The sequence below is a fragment of the Xenopus laevis genome, chromosome 1L (genome assembly GCF_017654675.1).
Source record: "Xenopus laevis strain J_2021 chromosome 1L, Xenopus_laevis_v10.1, whole genome shotgun sequence".
Taxonomy (NCBI): Eukaryota; Metazoa; Chordata; class Amphibia; order Anura; family Pipidae; genus Xenopus; species Xenopus laevis.
In genome coordinates this window covers 54246444-54264160 of record NC_054371.1, presented here as the reverse complement: position 1 = coordinate 54264160, position 17717 = coordinate 54246444, and the positions used below count along the sequence as shown (strand labels likewise).

Here is a 17717-nt window from a genome sequence, read left to right as displayed (position 1 = left end):
TCAGCCTCCATGTACATGCTCAAGTTCACACTCTAGAGAAGTGATCCCAACCAGTGGCTCACAAGCAACATGTTGCTCACCAACCCCATGGATGTTGCTGTCAGTGGCCTCAAAACAGGTGCTTATTTTTCAATTCCTGGCTTGGAGTTTTTGTTGCATAAAAACCAGATGTACTGCCAAACGGAGCCTCCTGTAGGCTGCCAATCCACATAGGGGCTACCAATAGACTATTATAGCCCATATTTGCCACTTTTTGCACGGTTATGGTGCTCGCCAATTTTTTTTTTATTATTTATCTTTTTTAAAAAAAGTTGGGGGCTCTGCTCTAGAGGGAAGATTGCCTGGTAGCAACTTTTACTATAGTTACTTACTCCTGCGGTTCATATTTACTACTACCATCTAAAATGGTCCATAGTCTGTGCATGTTATAATCACAATGACAAGATATTCATTACTAATGGTGGATAAGGAATGTGTTACATTTGCTATAATGCAGCTTGTGGTACTGTCTCTATAGAGAGTTGAAGAAGAGACCCTGGTGAAAAATAGCAGTGCCTGCAAGGATTACCTCATTGAAGCTATGAAGTATCACCTACTCCCGGGTGATCAGCGCACATTGATAAAAAGTGCCCGCACCAGACAAAGGACACCTGTCAGCATGCCAAAGGTAACATCTAATAAATGTATCTTTTATTTTTTTTTTCTTTTATAGATACATCTCTAGCCAGGATCCTTAGCAGGCATTGCTAGTTATTGTAGTTTCAGCTAAGCGGAATCTGGCATGATTTTCTCCCTGGGCACAGTTTAGCCCAAAAACATTCAAATGTTTGTGTACAAAATTCCTGTCTATCCTAAATTTTCTTTGAAGTGAAAGTGCAGTATATTTGCTATTAACTCCTTCTACATAAATAACATTCATGACCTGCCCTGACATTTTTAACTTCACTTTGGCACAGATGTTATAATTAAATCCATTATAGGGCATTTATATTTAATGTGGTTTAATGATAGTTTAAGAGCAGAGACACACGGTCAGATTCGGGGAAAATCTCCTCTTTTTTGGGGTGAGTAATCTCCCCGACTGCCTCCCGCTGACTAGAATGTAAATCGCCGGCAGGATAACAAACGGTGCACTTCCCGTCTGTGATTTCGATTTTAGCCGGAGGGAGGCAGTCCAGGGAGATTAGTCGCCCCGAAGAAGAGGCGATTTATCGTCAGGCGACTAAATCTCCCTTTTCTACATTGGGTCCACAAATAGGGTTTGTACTAAACAGATTTTTCCCTGCAAGGTAGATAATTAAATTACCAGTTCAATGATAATCCCCTTGCATAATGAGCTCCTGCTAACCAAAATAGTCACAACAAAAGGGAAATGGAATGGAATGATCTATCTTGCAGGGACCAAACATGATCTTAAATGTCCCTGTTTGCCTTGTATAGCTCAAGAAATAAAAAATAAAAAACATAGATATTTCTTAATTAATACAATAGGCAAAAAATATGTTCAGCCTTATTCATTGAACTTAGAAAAAAATTCCATTAATTGAACACTGAATTTCTGAACAATTAAAGGGGTTGTTCACCTTCCAACACTTTTTCCAGTTCAGTTGGTTTCAGATAGTTCACCAAAAAATAAAGACTTTTCCCAATTACTTTCCATTTTTTATTTTTTTACGTTTTTCCCCAAAATCCAAGTTTTATGTTGTCTCTGGTGTTTGTCTGTCAGCTCAGTACAGGTATGGGATCCGTTAACTGGAAACTCATTATCCAGAAAGCTCCAAACTATGGAAAGGCTGTCTCCCATAGACCCTATTTTATTAAAAAAATTAATCCAGATTTTTAACAATGATTTCTTTTTTTGTCTGTAATAATAATAAAACAGTAGCTGCCTTGTCCTTGATCCAAACTAAGATATAACGAATCCTTATTGGAAGAAAAAATAGGCTATTGGGTTTATTTCATGTTTAAATGATTTTCTAGTAGCCTTAAGATATGAAGATCCAGTTTACAGAAAGATCTATTATTCCGAAAGTCCCAGGTCCCAAGCATTCTGGATAACAGGTCCTATACCTGTAATTCAGTTGCAGATTCTAGACTGTTACAATTTTGCAACATTTAGCTAATACATTTCTCAGCAGCATCTCTGGAGTATTAGCAAATGTATCAATTCTAACAGCTGCCTGTAATGAAACTCAGGGATTCTGCTCAGCAGGGACAAAGATAAGAAATGTATCAACTAAATGTATCAATTTAGAACAGTTTACAGGGTCGGAAAACCAACTCCCTCCAGAGCTGCTTTAGAGGGTGAAAAATTACACTTTACACTTCAATATTAGAAAAATGGTGACACCGAAAATAGAAAGTAAATGGAAAAAGTCTTTGTTTCTGGTGAATAATCTGAAACCAACTGAACTGAAAAAAATGTTGGCAGATGAGCAACCCCTTTAAAAGAGCTGAGATTCTACTGTAAAGAGGAGCTTTTTTGAAAACAAAAATCTGATATAAGAATCCTATTATGGTTATAAGAAACAGGTAATCTATGAAATTCTCTATCTGTAATAAGTTACTTTTTATTAGCCTTCTTTCTGCAATTTGTTTGCATTTGTACAAGGGGGCTTCGTGCTTGAGTCTGATGCTTTTTTTTGGTGGATATTTAGTTCATATACATCATCTATCCCACTGATCTCCAACCAGTAGATTGTGAGCATCATGTTGCTCTCCAACCCCTTGGATGTTGCTCCCAGTGGAGCCTCAAAGCAGGTGCTTATTTTTGAATTCCAGGCTTGGAGGCAAGTTTTAGTTGCATAAAAACCAGGTGTACTGCCAAACAGAGTCTCAATGTAGGTTGACAATCCACATAGGAGCTACTAAATGGCCAATAACAGCCTTATTTGCCACCCCGTTTTTCATGCTAGTGTTGCTCCCCAACTCCTCTTACCTCTGAATGTTGCTCTTGGGTTCAAAAGGTTGGGGATCCCTGATCTAGGTCATTGCTATCCAACTTTTTGTTTTTGTGGTGTCACATATCCTTCATGCATCATGTGCTGTCTGGTGTCAACACTTCTTTATCCGATAATCTCTATCTGGTGTCAGCCCTCCTCCATTCAACTTCCTGAATCATTACAGGGTCATAATCAGCAGTACCTTCTGCTCCTCCATGTGTCACCCGATCAGAACCAACAGAGAGTGGGCATATGTAAATTACAGACCTCTGCATAAAACATAAGACACCATCATCTGATCTGTGATTTATAGACATATGGGGACATATTTAATAACATTGGAGACAAACATCACTGGCCCATAGCAACCAATCAGCAATTAGATTTGTACAGTCACCTTAAAGTTAGAGATCAAAAGCAAAGATCTGATTGGTTGCTATGGGCTATGTCATGGGTGATGTTTGTCGCCAATGTTAATAAATATGCCCCTTAGAGTGCTCACCCTCTTTGTATTGACTTGCTGACACAGAGTGACAAGCTGCAGAATATTGGCCTGTAATGATAGAGAAGGAGGACTGACACAGCGGAGAGGTGGAGGAAGGCTGATGGTGCATGCAGGAGTGTGGATGGAAAAGGCCTGACTTCAAAATCCAGACAGGGGATGGAAGAGGGCTGACACCCGATGGAAGATTGGAAGGCAATATAGGGAGGAAGAATTCATTTTGTGGAAGCACAGGGAGGAGGGTAAGATATGAATAAAGCTGAGCACTGACAGAGGGGAGGCAGGTGTTCTGACAGGGGGTTGGGCACATTGATTTTAGGTTAAGAGTTAACTGTAGACCAGGGATCCCCATCCTTTCAAACCCGTGAGCAACATTCAGAAGTAAAAGGAGTTGAGGAGCAACACCAGCATGAAAATGTCCTGGGGTGGCAAATAAGGGCTGTGCCATTTAGTAGCTCCTATGTGGATTATCAACATACATTGAGGCTCTGTTTGGCAGTACACCTGGTTTTTATACAACAAAAACTCTCCTCCAAGTCTGGAATTCAAAAATAAGCACCTTCTTTGAGGCCACTGGGAGCAACATCCAAGGAGTTGGAGAGCAACATGTTACTCACGAGCTACTGGTTGGGGATCACTGCTGTAGACTGTGAAGTGTATCCTTAAATGGACACCGTCTTCTGCCTTCAGTTTTACACATTACTGAAGTGATTATTAACTCAAATTTATAAAATGCCAAAATATTCCTCAGCACTATACAATAAATGGGTTTATACAAAAACAACCCATACAAGAGTTAGTGGGCCCTGATCAAAAGAGCTTACAGTCTAAAAGGAGATAATGATGTTGGGTGTGATGTCGGGGATAGTATGATTCTCTTGCAGTTAGTTCAGGAACGCTTTATAATATTTCTACACAAATTGGCTGAAGCACATGAAGTAAGTTTCCATATTTTGGTCAATGTTCAGTAATATGATTTCTTTTCAGCTAATGGTAGTTGTGGGAGGTCAGGCTCCTAAGGCTATCCGCAGTGTGGAATGCTATGATTTCAAAGAGGAGCAGTGGCACCAGTTGGCTGAACTGCCGTCAAGAAGATGCAGATCAGGTATGTTTCAATATGAACGACTCCACTGTTAACTAACATAAATACAAAACTGTGCTTTTTTTTCTTCCACATTCCACCATTGAAGATTAGCTCTACCTAAGTGCACACATGGCCCCCCAGCCATTCACCCTAATGGGTGATTGCCGGCAAGTGCCCAGTGCTGACAGCGCATGAAAATCTCACTTCTCAGCACCGGGTGCTTGTCAGTAATTCTGATTCCCTTTGAACGAGGAGTCATTTTAAACATCTTGCCACAGCCTCTATCACCCCATGTTTCATTACTCTGGTAGGTTCATGTTTACATTCTTACATAAATGCCTTTAATGGAACAGTAACACCAAAAAATAAAATTTCTTTAAAGAAATAAAAATATCATGTAATGTTGCCCTGCACTGGTAAAACTGGTCAATTTGCTTCAGAAACACTACTATAGTTCATTTTAATAAGCTGCTGAGTAGCAATGGCAGAAATTGAAAAATGGCTATATGGCACATGTTAAATAGTGGATAACAGATAACACCATTATGTTCTACAGAGCTTATCTGCTATCTGCTGTGTAACTCTTTTCCTTTGAATAGCTTCCCCCATTGCTACACAGCAGCATATTTATATAAATAAAAGTAGTGTTTCTGAAGCAAACACAGCAGTTTTACAGTGCAGGGCAACACTGCATTATATTTTTAGTACTTTAAAATAATTAAATTCTTTGATTTTACTGTGGACCTGTCACCCAGACTAATGATGTGCGGGTCGGGATTTTCCCGACCCACAACCGCCCGAAGCCCGTCCTCCCTGCACCCGCCTAATGGCTTTCTTTTATAGACCCGCCCCCACTGATGGCATCACAAAAGGGGTGGGACAAGCAGGCACATTGTCTATAAAATAAGAACCCGGAAGCCGGCAGTGCAAGGTGGCGGGCGGGGAGAGTAGGAGAAGAGCTCAACCCGCCCGCGAAGAGGAGTGCAAGGTAGGCCCGTTCCCACCCACTTGCAGGTAAACCCGCTGGTATTGGGCCGGCCCGCACATCACTAACCCAGACATAAAAAGCTGTATAATAAAAGTCCTTTTCAAATTAAACATAAACCCCAAATTATTTTTTTCATTGAAACATCCATCCCTGTAATAAATGCATTTAAAGATTTCAGCTGTCAATCATATATTGCTTGCTCCTCCTCCTCCTCTATGCCTTAGGCATAGAGGCTGGGGCAGGCAAATACTTTCACTTTCCATTTGCTACATGTCTTCCCCTCCCTGTTCACAGTCTATAATTGTGTAGCTAGTAGGCATGAGCATCAAGTCTCCCATTCTGGCACATAGACAAAATTTTAAAGGCATTACAAACCTTATCGTAATAACAGTGTCCACAAAATGACTGCTGCCTGCTTTCTGTGGTTGTGAATGCCAAAGCAGGTGGCAACAAAGATTTAAATAAATGATATAATGTAAGAAAAGTTTATTTCGCTTTACAAACGCAATAGATAGGAATTTGGAATTCTTTCTTAAGGTGACAGGACCCCTGTAAGAGGATATTTATCTAAGAATGTATATATATGCTGTTACACTGCATTAAAATCCTCACTAGGATGTTGGGAAATTAGTACATTTCTCATAACCACTAGATATGCCATTAGATATTTAATAGATTTTAAACAGACCTTTTGGCTTTTAATTTTGGCTGTTTGTGTTTACTTCTGCACATGCAATAAGACCATGTTGTTCCAGGTGTGGTGTACATGTCTGGCCATGTATTTGCTGTTGGAGGATTCAATGGCTCACTCAGGGTGCGAACAGTAGATTCTTACGACCCAGTAAAGGACCAATGGACAACTGTGGCCAACATGCAAGACAGGAGAAGCACTTTAGGCGCAGCTGTTTTGAATGGGCTTTTGTATGCTGTTGGAGGATTTGATGGGAGTACAGGTAATTTAAATGCTGTTTCATATGAAATTCCCTTTGCAGGAGGTGCAGTGCACACCTTCAGGCCCCACCAGACTCCTGCTGCTTACAGCAAAAGAGTGAGCTGACAGCAAAGTTTTAAAGTGCAGAAGTGATTGTGGAGGGGTGAACTAGCATACAGCGGATCCATGGAACACTGGGTAGCTAAAATATACAAATTTATGATACCAGGATGTATTTAAAGGTAGATTAAATCTCAGTCATAAAGCTGAGCACAACTGTTTGTATACACACACACACACACCCATACAAACATATCAATGCACACACATGCATTAAGAAGATAAATGTGTACAGAAACCTATGTCTTGGTAAAGTTACCCCGCAAGTGAGTATTGCTATCACAAGATTCCATGACATAATAGCACCAGGAATTGCATTGTTTTGTAGGTCTTGCAACAGTGGAAGCATACAATATAAAAGCAAACGAGTGGTTTCATGTTGCACCAATGAACACTAGGAGGAGCAGTGTCGGTGTGGGCGTTGTTGGAGGTGAGTTCTGACTGTAAATACCTGGTTTCATTATCGTGCACTTTCATGACAGACAGAGACAGTATTGTATGGTTAGCATTCTTTTCATTTACACAAGATGGAAAGGCCTCCCTGTATTTTAGTGTTTAGGAAACAGCAGTGGTCCCCGATGCAAGAGATGCAAGAACACGTTTGTGTACATTCTGCACTACATACCTGCACTTGCAAACATTAGTCCTTATCATGCTAATACCAAATGCTTAGGGGCCCATTTACTTAGTTTGAGTGAAGGAATAGAATAAAAAAAACGTTTAATTTCAAATGGTTTTTTTTGGCTACTTCGACCATCGAATGGGTTCCTTTGACTTCGAATCGAACGTTTCGAACTAAAAATCGTTTGACTATTCGACCATTCGATAGTCGAAGTACTATCTCTTTAAAAAAAAAACTTTGACCCCCTAGTTTGCCACCTAAAAGCTACCGAAGTCAATGTTAGCCTATGGGGAAGGTCCCCATAGGCTTCTTAACAATTTTCTGATCGAAGGAAAATCCTTAGATCGATGGATTAAAATCCTTCGAATCGTACGATCGTAGGAAATGCGATAAATCCTTCGACTTCGATATTCGAATTCGAAGGATTTCAATTAATTAACCTTCGATATTCGACCATAAGTAAATTTGCCCCTTAGTGTGCTTTGCAGAGGGGTGCTCTATCTGGGTGGGGGTACAGTCAAAATGGCACCCTATTAACATTTACACTACTTGTCTTTCACAAGGTCTAGCAATTCCCAGATTTCATAACTGGATATAAAAGATATTTAACAATAAAGAAATTGTGATATGTTATAGGCAACTTCAAAGTTCCCTCACATGTAAACATGCAGAGTTAATTTAATTTGAACAACTGCTCCCGTTGGCAGGCTGTTGTTTCTCCTACTAAATGTATTGAATGTGTTGCAGTGGGTCCTGGATTTTACTATTGAGTGCTGTTCTCAGATCTACCAGGCAGCTGTTATCTTGTGTTAGGGAGCTGCTATCTGGTTACCTTCTCAATGTTCTGTTGTTAGGCTGTTGGGGGGGTGATATCACTCCAACTTGCAGTACAGCAGTAAAGAGTTTATCAGAGAATAAGTCACGTGACTGGGGGCAACTGGGAAACTGACAATATGTCTAGCCCCATGCCAGATTTCAAAATTGAATATAAAAAAAGCTGTTTGCTCTTTTGAGAAACTGATTTCAGTGCAAAATTCTGCTGGAGCAGCACTATTAACTTATGTGTCTTGAAAAAAAAACACATTTTTTCCCTTGACAGTATCCCTTTAAAGTTCTATAACCTCCCTTTTTCGTGGTGTTGGCTATTTTAGGCATGCTGTATGCTGTGGGGGGTTATGATGGTGCATCCCGACAGTGCCTGAGTACAGTTGAATGTTACAACCCAAGTACCAATGAATGGAGTTACATTGCAGAAATGGGAACAAGAAGGAGCGGAGCAGGTATAAAAGATCTTTATTACCGTACTTTATTTAAGCGGGCAATTGGAAATCGGGAAGTTTTTGGGGGCAAAAACTGAGGAAATAGCCAGCTACGAAATGCCTAAAGCATGTGATCTCTGGAAACCTTTTTTTACCATGAGATGCACTATGTTTTTAAATTGAAGCAATACTGCACTTTTAAGCTTCACTTCAGTTTTTGGAGGCAAACTAGGTTTGTTGATGGTAGGGATAACTGTCCAAAAATACTAACTGTTATGTGAGGCTTTTATTCTCCTTAAATCAGTGCTGATATTTTTTTGACAGGCTTCATTTGCTATCAAGCTGTAAATTGAACTTAATTTCATGCAAAACCTTCTGCCTGTGTAGTCACAGAATTCATTTGCGTGGAAAAGACTAAATATTTATAAATGGTCCTCAGAAACCCAGCAGAGTGAAACTAAAAAGTTTCTGAATAAAGTTATCATGTCTTCAATGATTAATGGTTGGTGTTTTGACAAGCTAATCATTAGAAAATATTGCACATTTATTTTTGTGGGGAAAAATGAAAAGGTGAGAATATTCTAAAAGCGTAAACTGGGAAGATATGCTGTTTAACCATTTGAGTGCATAGGGAAACGCTGGAGCCTGCCTTTCTGCAATTGGATTTCATTGTTCTCCTGCTGCTGGGAAGTAGCTAGGGGCAATACGACTGAAGTGCAGAAAGTGGCTTGGTGCAAAAAGGTGAGGGAGAATTGTGACTGAAAGTAAGAAAGAAGTTTCCCAATGGCCAGAAGAGGGCAGTAAAGTCAAACACAAAGTAGGCAAAAGTAAAGAACATTGCCCCAGCTCAGGTTAGTGCAGAGAATGATGTGTCTGATTGTCTCTTTCTCTCCTTCACCAAAAAGTAACATTCTGAAAGATATTTTAAAGTGCAGCTCTATGGGTTTTAACATGAATGAATCATACATTCATACAGTAGAAACCCCATTTTATATTTTTCAGGGGAACAGAAACAAATGGTGTAAAATCTGGAAAAATGTAAATTCAAGGAAATACATGCTTTTTAATTTACCTTCTCTAAAAAAACAAAAAAAAAACAGCAATCCCTCTTTGAGAATTTGCTCATACCAGTGGGACAAATCTTTTCCTGATAACCACACTTCTTTAGGAAACTTTGCGTGAAACACTTTTTTTGCTTCTCGCCTCAATATTTATTAGATTTTTTTCCTTATATAGGGTTGAGCTGTTGAATCTGGGTATTTAGTCTGTGTCTACCATTTGCAACTTTGTAGTGCTTTTCAGGCGCAGTGTGGTTTTGCCGTTTGTTATATAGTTTTGTGCATAATGAGGGCTAATTATTGTTTATTGCTTGTGTTATTTGAAGGATATATCCATTTTACCTCCTGGTGGGTGATCCTCTCTGCTGGAGAAAAGGTCTTTCTTTCCAAATCAACAATTGTTTACCAGCCAGGGACGGGATTACAAACTTACCGGCAATGTACAATGGACTGCCTTTACAGGGTTAAGCTGGCATTGCCTTTAGGGTTGTTGCACGTGTTGCCCAGCGACAAATCTTCTCTACTGCAGGCGACTTATGTCCCCGAAATGCCTTCCCGCCGGCAAGAATACAATGGCATATGAATCACTTCAGATTTTCAAAGTTGCCCGAAGTTTCCTCGTGAGGCAACTTCAGATGACTTCGGAAATCTGAAACGATTCGTATGCCACCCCGCTGGCAATTCATATTCGGGAAGGCATTTATGGAAGATTAGTCACCCGCAGTAGAGAAGATTTGTCTACTAATCTCCCCATCTGCCACATAAAGTTATTTGGCCTAAAGTATTTATTCAAACATCTGGTTTTGGGTGGAGTTTACCTTTAACATATTACTATATTTATTTATTACTATTATATATATATATATATATATATATATATATATATATATATATATATATATATATATATATATATATATATATATATATATACATACATCTTTCATCTGGAAAAAGAACCAGATAGCTTCTTATGCAGCAACAGAATCATCTCACCAATGCTGGGAATATTACTTGAAGGAGGTACTTATATCATGGCATGCTTATCCCATGACATTTAAAGGTTGTTTAACCTTTTGAGTCTATGAGAGAACAAGTGAATACTTTCGCAAGGTCTAGTGTCAACCCACCCTACATTTAAAGGGCACCAATCATCACTAAAATCATTTACTAAGTAAATACACTATGTGAAAGTTCAAGAAATCTGATTTTTAAAACAGTTAGAATTGTTTTTATAATGTAAATCATCAGCTCACTATACCTTCTGCAAGATCTCCCCTGCAGTTCTAGCTGAGGCAGGCATCTTGGATTCCATTGGCTCCTCCTACCTATATCTTCCCAGCCAAATCTAGCTCTGAAATCTCGCACTTGCTCAGTTGAAATTCCTTGTTGCTTATCAACCCTATTTTCAAATCAGCGATACCTCTGTGTTAGCTGCTGTTCAGTAGTGCTGCCACCTGCTGGAAGTTAGTGTGTGCCCTTCATTTGGATTATGACATCACCAGCAGGGGACAAGATAGGGAAATCTCCTGATACTTTTGGAGGAGTTTACTAAAGTTAGGCATTCTGGGTAGAATACCGGGTAGTGCTACAATCTGAGCATGCTCCTGAAATTTGCATATTATAGTCTCTGTTATAGTCTCAGTATGGACTCCCTCAGTGAAAGAATCCATTTGACAAAGTAAGGGATTTTTTTTAAAACCTGCAGTTTTTTCAAAAAACTATATATGTAGTGTGATTCAACGTGTTTTGCTTGTACTGGTCAGATTGTTAATATGTGTTCGATTTTGGCTGTGATAGGTGCCCTTTAAGAAAAGAATGTCTTGTTGAGCTCAGGCAGCCTGTGAGGCTAAACAAGACTGGCTTCTTCCATCAGTTTGGAAAGCTCAGTTGCCATCCTAGTAATGCTCGGCTGTTAAATTTTTACCAAAGTGGTGTTTCTGTATTGTTCTTTTAGGTCAACTTAAAGGAAAACTATACCCACCGAACAATGTAGGTCTCTATAAAAAGATACTGAATAAAACAGCTCATATGTAAAACCCTGCTTCATGTAAATAAACCATTTTCATAATAATATACTTTTTTAGTAGTATGTGCATTGGGTAATTATAAATAGAAAATTGCCATTTTAAAAAATTAGGGCCGCCTCCTGGGATAGTAGGATTTATGGTGCACACAAACAAACTATACTTGTTAGGTCACATGAGCCAATTAACAGACAGAGTTGTGTCTTTTGCTTCCACACGTCTTCCTGTTACAGTTAGAGTCACAGTATTTCTGGTCAGGTGATCTCTGAGGCAGCACACAGACCATCACAAAATGGTGGTTCAAGGCAAGAGATGTAAAAGGGCAATATTTACTTAAATATATATTCCAGTTTGGTAAGATTCTTTAATATGTCACTTAATTTGATATAAACTATCTGCTAATCCCATAGAGTTACAGACAATTAAGGAGGAAAAGGGAAACGAGAGAAAGTTCCACATTCTCAGTTTTGAAAAATGTGTGTTCCATTGTGAGCCACATTATAGTGATGGTTCACTTATTGTTGATGACTGACTGACTGCTGACTGAGTGTTGTATTCAAATGAGATTTTTTTGTTTATATAATCTTTCTAGGTGTTGGAGTTTTAAATGGCTTATTGTATGCTGTTGGAGGGCATGATGGGCCTTTAGTGAGGAAAAGTGTGGAGGTTTTTGATCCCTCAACGAATACGTGGAAGCAAGTGGCAGATATGAACATGTGTCGAAGGAATGCAGGTAAGGCTTGTGTTTGTTTTGCAAAAAGAACCAAAACTATTTCTATAAACAGAGCCTGGACCTGTGGTTCTTCATATTTAGAAAGTTTATTTCATATATCCAAAAAGTAACTCTGATGTCAACAGATGGGGCGGGTCAAGCAAGAGTATATAAACAAGTGCCGCTCCTTCACTTGTGGGGCTTGGAACAGCATGGAAAGGTCAGTAAGTGTATAGGCTGGCTGGAAATTCATTTAGATGCCCGCACATTGCCCTGCACATTACTAATGCACTGCTAACGTAGAACAAATCACTCTAAACACATATGAAAAACACTTCATTTGCAACTACTTACACTTTGAAATTTACACTGGTCACTGCTTTTAATGGAACAGTTCAGTTTAAAAGCTTGATGTCTAACATAATAGCCAGAACCCAACTTCCTGCTTCTCAGCTCTTTAATTAGTCAGCGACTTTAAGGGGAGGGGGCACATGGGACATAACTGTTCAGTGAGTTTGCAATTGATCCTTCGCTTTCAGCTCAAATTTATGACCCATCTGCCCCCCCCCAAGCCACTGATTGGTTACTGCCTGGTAACCAATCATTGGAAACCAAGAGAGCTGCAAAGCAGGAAGTAGTGTTCTGGCTATTATGTTAGACATCCCGTCACTCCAGCCTTTATACATTACATTTTTAGATAACTAACTATATTGGAAACATTTTTTATTTTGCACAGCCTATCTATTTACCCAGTTTTTATTTTTACAATGAACAATTCCTTTAATACTTTCATGTACATTTATATATGGAGCTGTGTTTTCTGTTGTTTCGATTGCTGTTGTAGAACAGTTTTTTGTCTCCAGGCGTTCAAAGTAAATGTCCAGTTTGGGCATGGATGGGATTACAATCACTGCCAATCTGTGGCCAAACCATATACCCATCAATTCCATCTTCACAGCACATGCTCTGGGCTGCTGCCAATTAGCATATACCATTTAAAATTCATAATGCAGGGCTAACTAATTATTAATTTAGATGCATATTACATGGCTGCATAGACACTATTGAATTCTGCATCAGAATTGGTTGATTACTTCTTGATCAACTCTGTAATGACGGCTTCTATGAGATGTAAATGGCCTAACAAAATCCACAACGGCTTTGAAAGCAGGGATCATTATTGTTACAGAGATGCAGAGCCTAAGCTTGAAAAAAAAAATTACAGCAATTATTAGCCATGTTCTTTTTTTTTTTTTTTTTTTAGGCATTAGTGATACTTTTAGGACAGTGACACATAGATGTGTTTTTAGGCTTCAGCTTGCATAATCTTTTTCATAATGTTTTCTATATCTTCTCTGATAATCAGTACTGAAGGCAAGTCAAGGGGGTTAATTATTAATTTCACAGCATTTTGCAGGTTTATATGACTGTATAGAAGGGTAAGGCCAGATCACTTTCACCCCACGTTCATTTGTGCCTCTGTGGCTGAGCAATAGCTAGTAGTATCGGGTTGTTGCTTGGGAGCCAGTGCACTACCAGTCAGCCACCACAACTCTCCTAGCACTCTGTTTGTAGGAGTATGAATGTATATGTACACGTAGGTGTATACAAAAGTCTATAGGTTATGAGTGCATCCTTGAACAGTTGACTGCATTATCTGTGTATAGATTAGATAAAAGCAGCATTTCTGTCTGCTCATTTTAATGTTGTTTTTAATAAAATACTTCTCGGCGTGTTTGCATTCTCTGTACTATTTGCATTGTGCTTAGAAAATATGCATAGCACCCCCACCATATCACGTGGAAAAATGGCACCTTGAGCTAGAGTGGCTAGATTGATTGCATTTAAAGGGGGTGTTTACCTTTAGGTTAAATTTTAGTATGTTATGGAATGACTAATTCTAAGAAACCTTTCTCTTCATTAGTTTAGATTTTTTTTTTATTGATTTTTAATTACTGAACCCATTTAAACCAATTGCTAATTGCCTCACTCTCTACATCATACTAAAAGTCAATTTAAAGGTGAACAACTCCTTTAATCCAAATACACTATATAATATATATAAACCTGTGCTCCTAGTGCCTATCTGATTGCTGGTCCTGGTGACAAACAATGAGATCATTCTGGTTTGAACCACATCTTGAGTTGCCATATTGGGCATCTTTAATTGCACTGTTGTCGGGGAGATCACAGAATACCTGATTTAGTGCAAGATGGTGTCCTCCAACCCTGCCACGTTATTCAACATCTTAGAACCAGGTACAGCAAACAGGGAAGTTTAGGGTTTCCCATTGGTATGATGTGGGTGGGAGGCTTATGAATAGTGCCAAGTTATTAAACATGCTTTCATTCTCTTAAGCCATGATGCTGTTAATTTTATGAAGGTCAAAGCTACATGTTCTAGGCTTGCATTATCAACACTAACCAAGAAATGTAGAACTATCTTATGGTTTTTTTCCATGATGCCATAAAATTAAGAAATAAAAATGTGTATAAATGTTATTCTTTCTTTATATTTTTCAGGCGTTTGTGCTGTGGACGGTATGATATATGTTGTTGGAGGTGATGATGGCTCATGTAACTTGGCATCTGTGGAATATTACAATTCAGCCACTGACAAATGGATACTCTTACCATCATGTATGAGCACAGGGAGGAGTTATGCAGGTAAATGGTATTTCTGCAGTTTCCGGAGCGGAGAACTCATGTTTTCATATTCATTCCCTGACTTTGCATGATTATCCAACATAATAGAAGAGCTATATGGGAAATTAAATGGGTTGTTCACCTTTGAGTTAACTGTTAGTATGATGTAGATATTCTGAGACAATTTGCAATTGCTTTTCATTTTATATAATTTGTGTTTTTTGAATGATTTTTCATCAGCTCTTCAGTTTCCAATTCTTGGTTGCTAGGGAGTAAATTACTCCAGCAATCATGCATTTATTGAATAGAAGAGAGCCCGAATAGAAAGATAAGTGATAAAAAGTAGCACTAACAATAAATGTGTAGCCTTACAGGCTTGTTTGTTTTTAGATGGACCCCCCCCCCATTTGAAAGCTGGAAAGAGTTAGAAGGCAAATCCATTACTTATTTTTTATACATACTAAAAGTTCACTTAAAGGTGAACCACCCCTTTAACCTATGCACATAAAGGAGTATTTTATAGTACGAGTTAGATCTTTATATTGTAAGATGATTTGGGTTTTTGAAGTATTTCTTTTTTTGTTGTCACTCTTCACCATTGTTACCATTATACTCTACTCGCTGGTCGCTAGGGTCAACGACTCGGTCAGTCAGCTTTATGAATCTCAAACAGATTAGTAGGTAATAGCATGAATGGAATGATGTGGCATTGGTGCTATGGGATTTCCTTAAAACAATATTTTGTTGAATGCTAACCAGCTCAGAGACCAAAAAATTGGCTAGGCACATGGTTGCCAAAATTCTTATGGTTGTCCAACCAGCAGTATAATCCATTGGATCACTAGAGAAGTCCTATTACTGTTGCCTTATCCAGATGAACAACACAGTTGTTCATCAGCAAAGTGCAAAAACTGATTTGTCCTGCAGGGGGCCCTATATTTTAATTGTCTTGAAAGGAGACATATAGGATATGTATAAACAAAACCTAATTTTGTAGGCAATAATAAATAATATATGTTTTTACGTGGGCTATCTTCAAAAATGCCCCCCTTTTTTAGAGCTATAGATCTGCTACAGTTGCTGTCTGTGTTCCAAAATGAGGGGTGGGCATATTGTAATGGTCCTTGCCAGAAGCACAGTAGGAGAGGGACAGCCAATCACAGCCCTGCAGTCAGAGAGTCCCTATCAGGTCAACCTAGCTGCAGATGATGGGCAGGGCTAGTTAGTTTTTGTGGGAATTTTTTAATAAATCATTCCTTCAATATTTAGAGGAGTATAATGTACTGGCAGATTCTTGTTTTTACACCATTGCTTAAAAATGTTTTTGTTAAAATTCATTTGTTTTATCTTACGTCCATTGTGCTCCTTTCTGTGTAGGTGTTACGGTTATCGATAAGCCTTTATGATAGCGGGGAAGAAGATTTCCAACATTTGTCTTACCTGCATATAGGTATGAAAAGGTTTCAGAGCTTCCTTACTAGTCGCTGCAAGCTGAGGCAGTGGAAGATAAAAGCTCACCTGCTGTCTAGCACAGCGGGCACTGAAGATTACCTTAGGTAGAAGCAAAGTGCACAGTTATTCTGTGTGGAGCAGCGGCTGTCTGGAATATGATCATGAGTTGTGAACTATTACTTCACAAGATATTTCTAAATGTGACAAAAAAAGCTACTGTGCTATCATCCGGCTGTTGTCAACAAAGTGTCTACGGAACGTTTCGTAAAGAAGGACATCAAGTGGCGTCTATCCAAGTAAAGTCAAATTGTTCCATTCTCAGAGACTTGCATACGAGAATGAGCTCCTTTTCTCAAACTACAGCTGTAAAACGATAGAAGTTCTTAAATGTATGCATCAGCTATGTGAATAAAGCAGTGTGCGTGGGAGCGAGTGTGTGTGAGTGAGTGCCTGTACTGAATATGAGTGCTGGTATGTGTGATGTGTTTTCGTAGAGGCGGCTTTTATTTTCCCAAAGCAGTCCAGCTTTTGGGTATGCACTATTTATTTTTGTCAAAGACCCAGAAAACATGCCAGTACTATGTTATGAACTAAATCTGTATATATATATATATTTTTTGTATATGTGTATATTTAAATTTGCCCACTAATGTGCTAGGTGGCACTCTTGGGGGGTCGGAAGGAGAGGGAATAAATATGTTGCCAAATGTGTTTTTATATATGAATCTGAAACATGGATCAATTATGATTTATTTATGAAACGGTTTATATCATTTTGCACATAATTCAGCGTCATTTCTTTTAAAGATGCTTCATACGATCTTGGTTTTCCAATAAACTCATGGCTATCACTTGAATTTGTATGATGGCCCAATCGGTTCCATCCGTGGCGTACCATTATTTTATATAAGTGGAATAACATACATCCGCTTTGTTCGGCTGTGATTATTTGGAATAATGTTTTGTTTATTCTGGTGATTTACACTTTACTTTTCAAATTGAACTACAATGTCCCACATAATGTCATCTGTTCTTTCTCAATAAAACTTTTTATTTCACATGTCTGAGTGTTTCCATTCTTAACATTGGGCCTGGCCAATCTCTCACAATTTATACCTTGCTTGCACTGTTTCCCTGGCTCTTTTTTTTCCTCTGCTAAGTAAAATATAAGTATGCAATACTGATTATAGACAGCAGTATTGTTCACATTTTTTTGTTACTTAAAGGGATGGTGCCCTTTTAAGTTAACTTTTAGTATTTTATAGAATCGCCAAGTTTAAGCAACTTTCCAATTTCGCCTTCATTATTTACTTTTTATAGTTTTTTTTTTTTAATTCCCATTTTGTTCTGACTCTTTTTAGCTTTCATGTGGTC

At 38.6% G+C, this 17717-nt stretch overlaps 1 protein-coding gene across 2 annotated transcripts in view; it reads left to right on the top strand.

The window, feature by feature from the left end:
- Window positions 1-17403, top strand: part of LOC108704958 (kelch-like protein 2) — a 73869-nt gene extending 56466 nt beyond the window's left edge. For both annotated transcript variants that reach the window (XM_041589268.1, XM_018241704.2), the window contains 8 exons: window positions 518-667; window positions 4432-4549; window positions 6272-6469; window positions 6896-6997; window positions 8341-8469; window positions 12126-12266; window positions 14769-14912; window positions 16269-17403. In XM_041589268.1, coding sequence (XP_041445202.1) covers window positions 518-667; window positions 4432-4549; window positions 6272-6469; window positions 6896-6997; window positions 8341-8469; window positions 12126-12266; window positions 14769-14912; window positions 16269-16297 — 1011 coding nt within the window. In that variant the 3' untranslated portion in view covers window positions 16298-17403. The remainder of the gene's footprint in view (window positions 1-517; window positions 668-4431; window positions 4550-6271; window positions 6470-6895; window positions 6998-8340; window positions 8470-12125; window positions 12267-14768; window positions 14913-16268) is intronic.
- The last annotated feature ends 314 nt before the right edge of the window (window positions 17404-17717 follow it).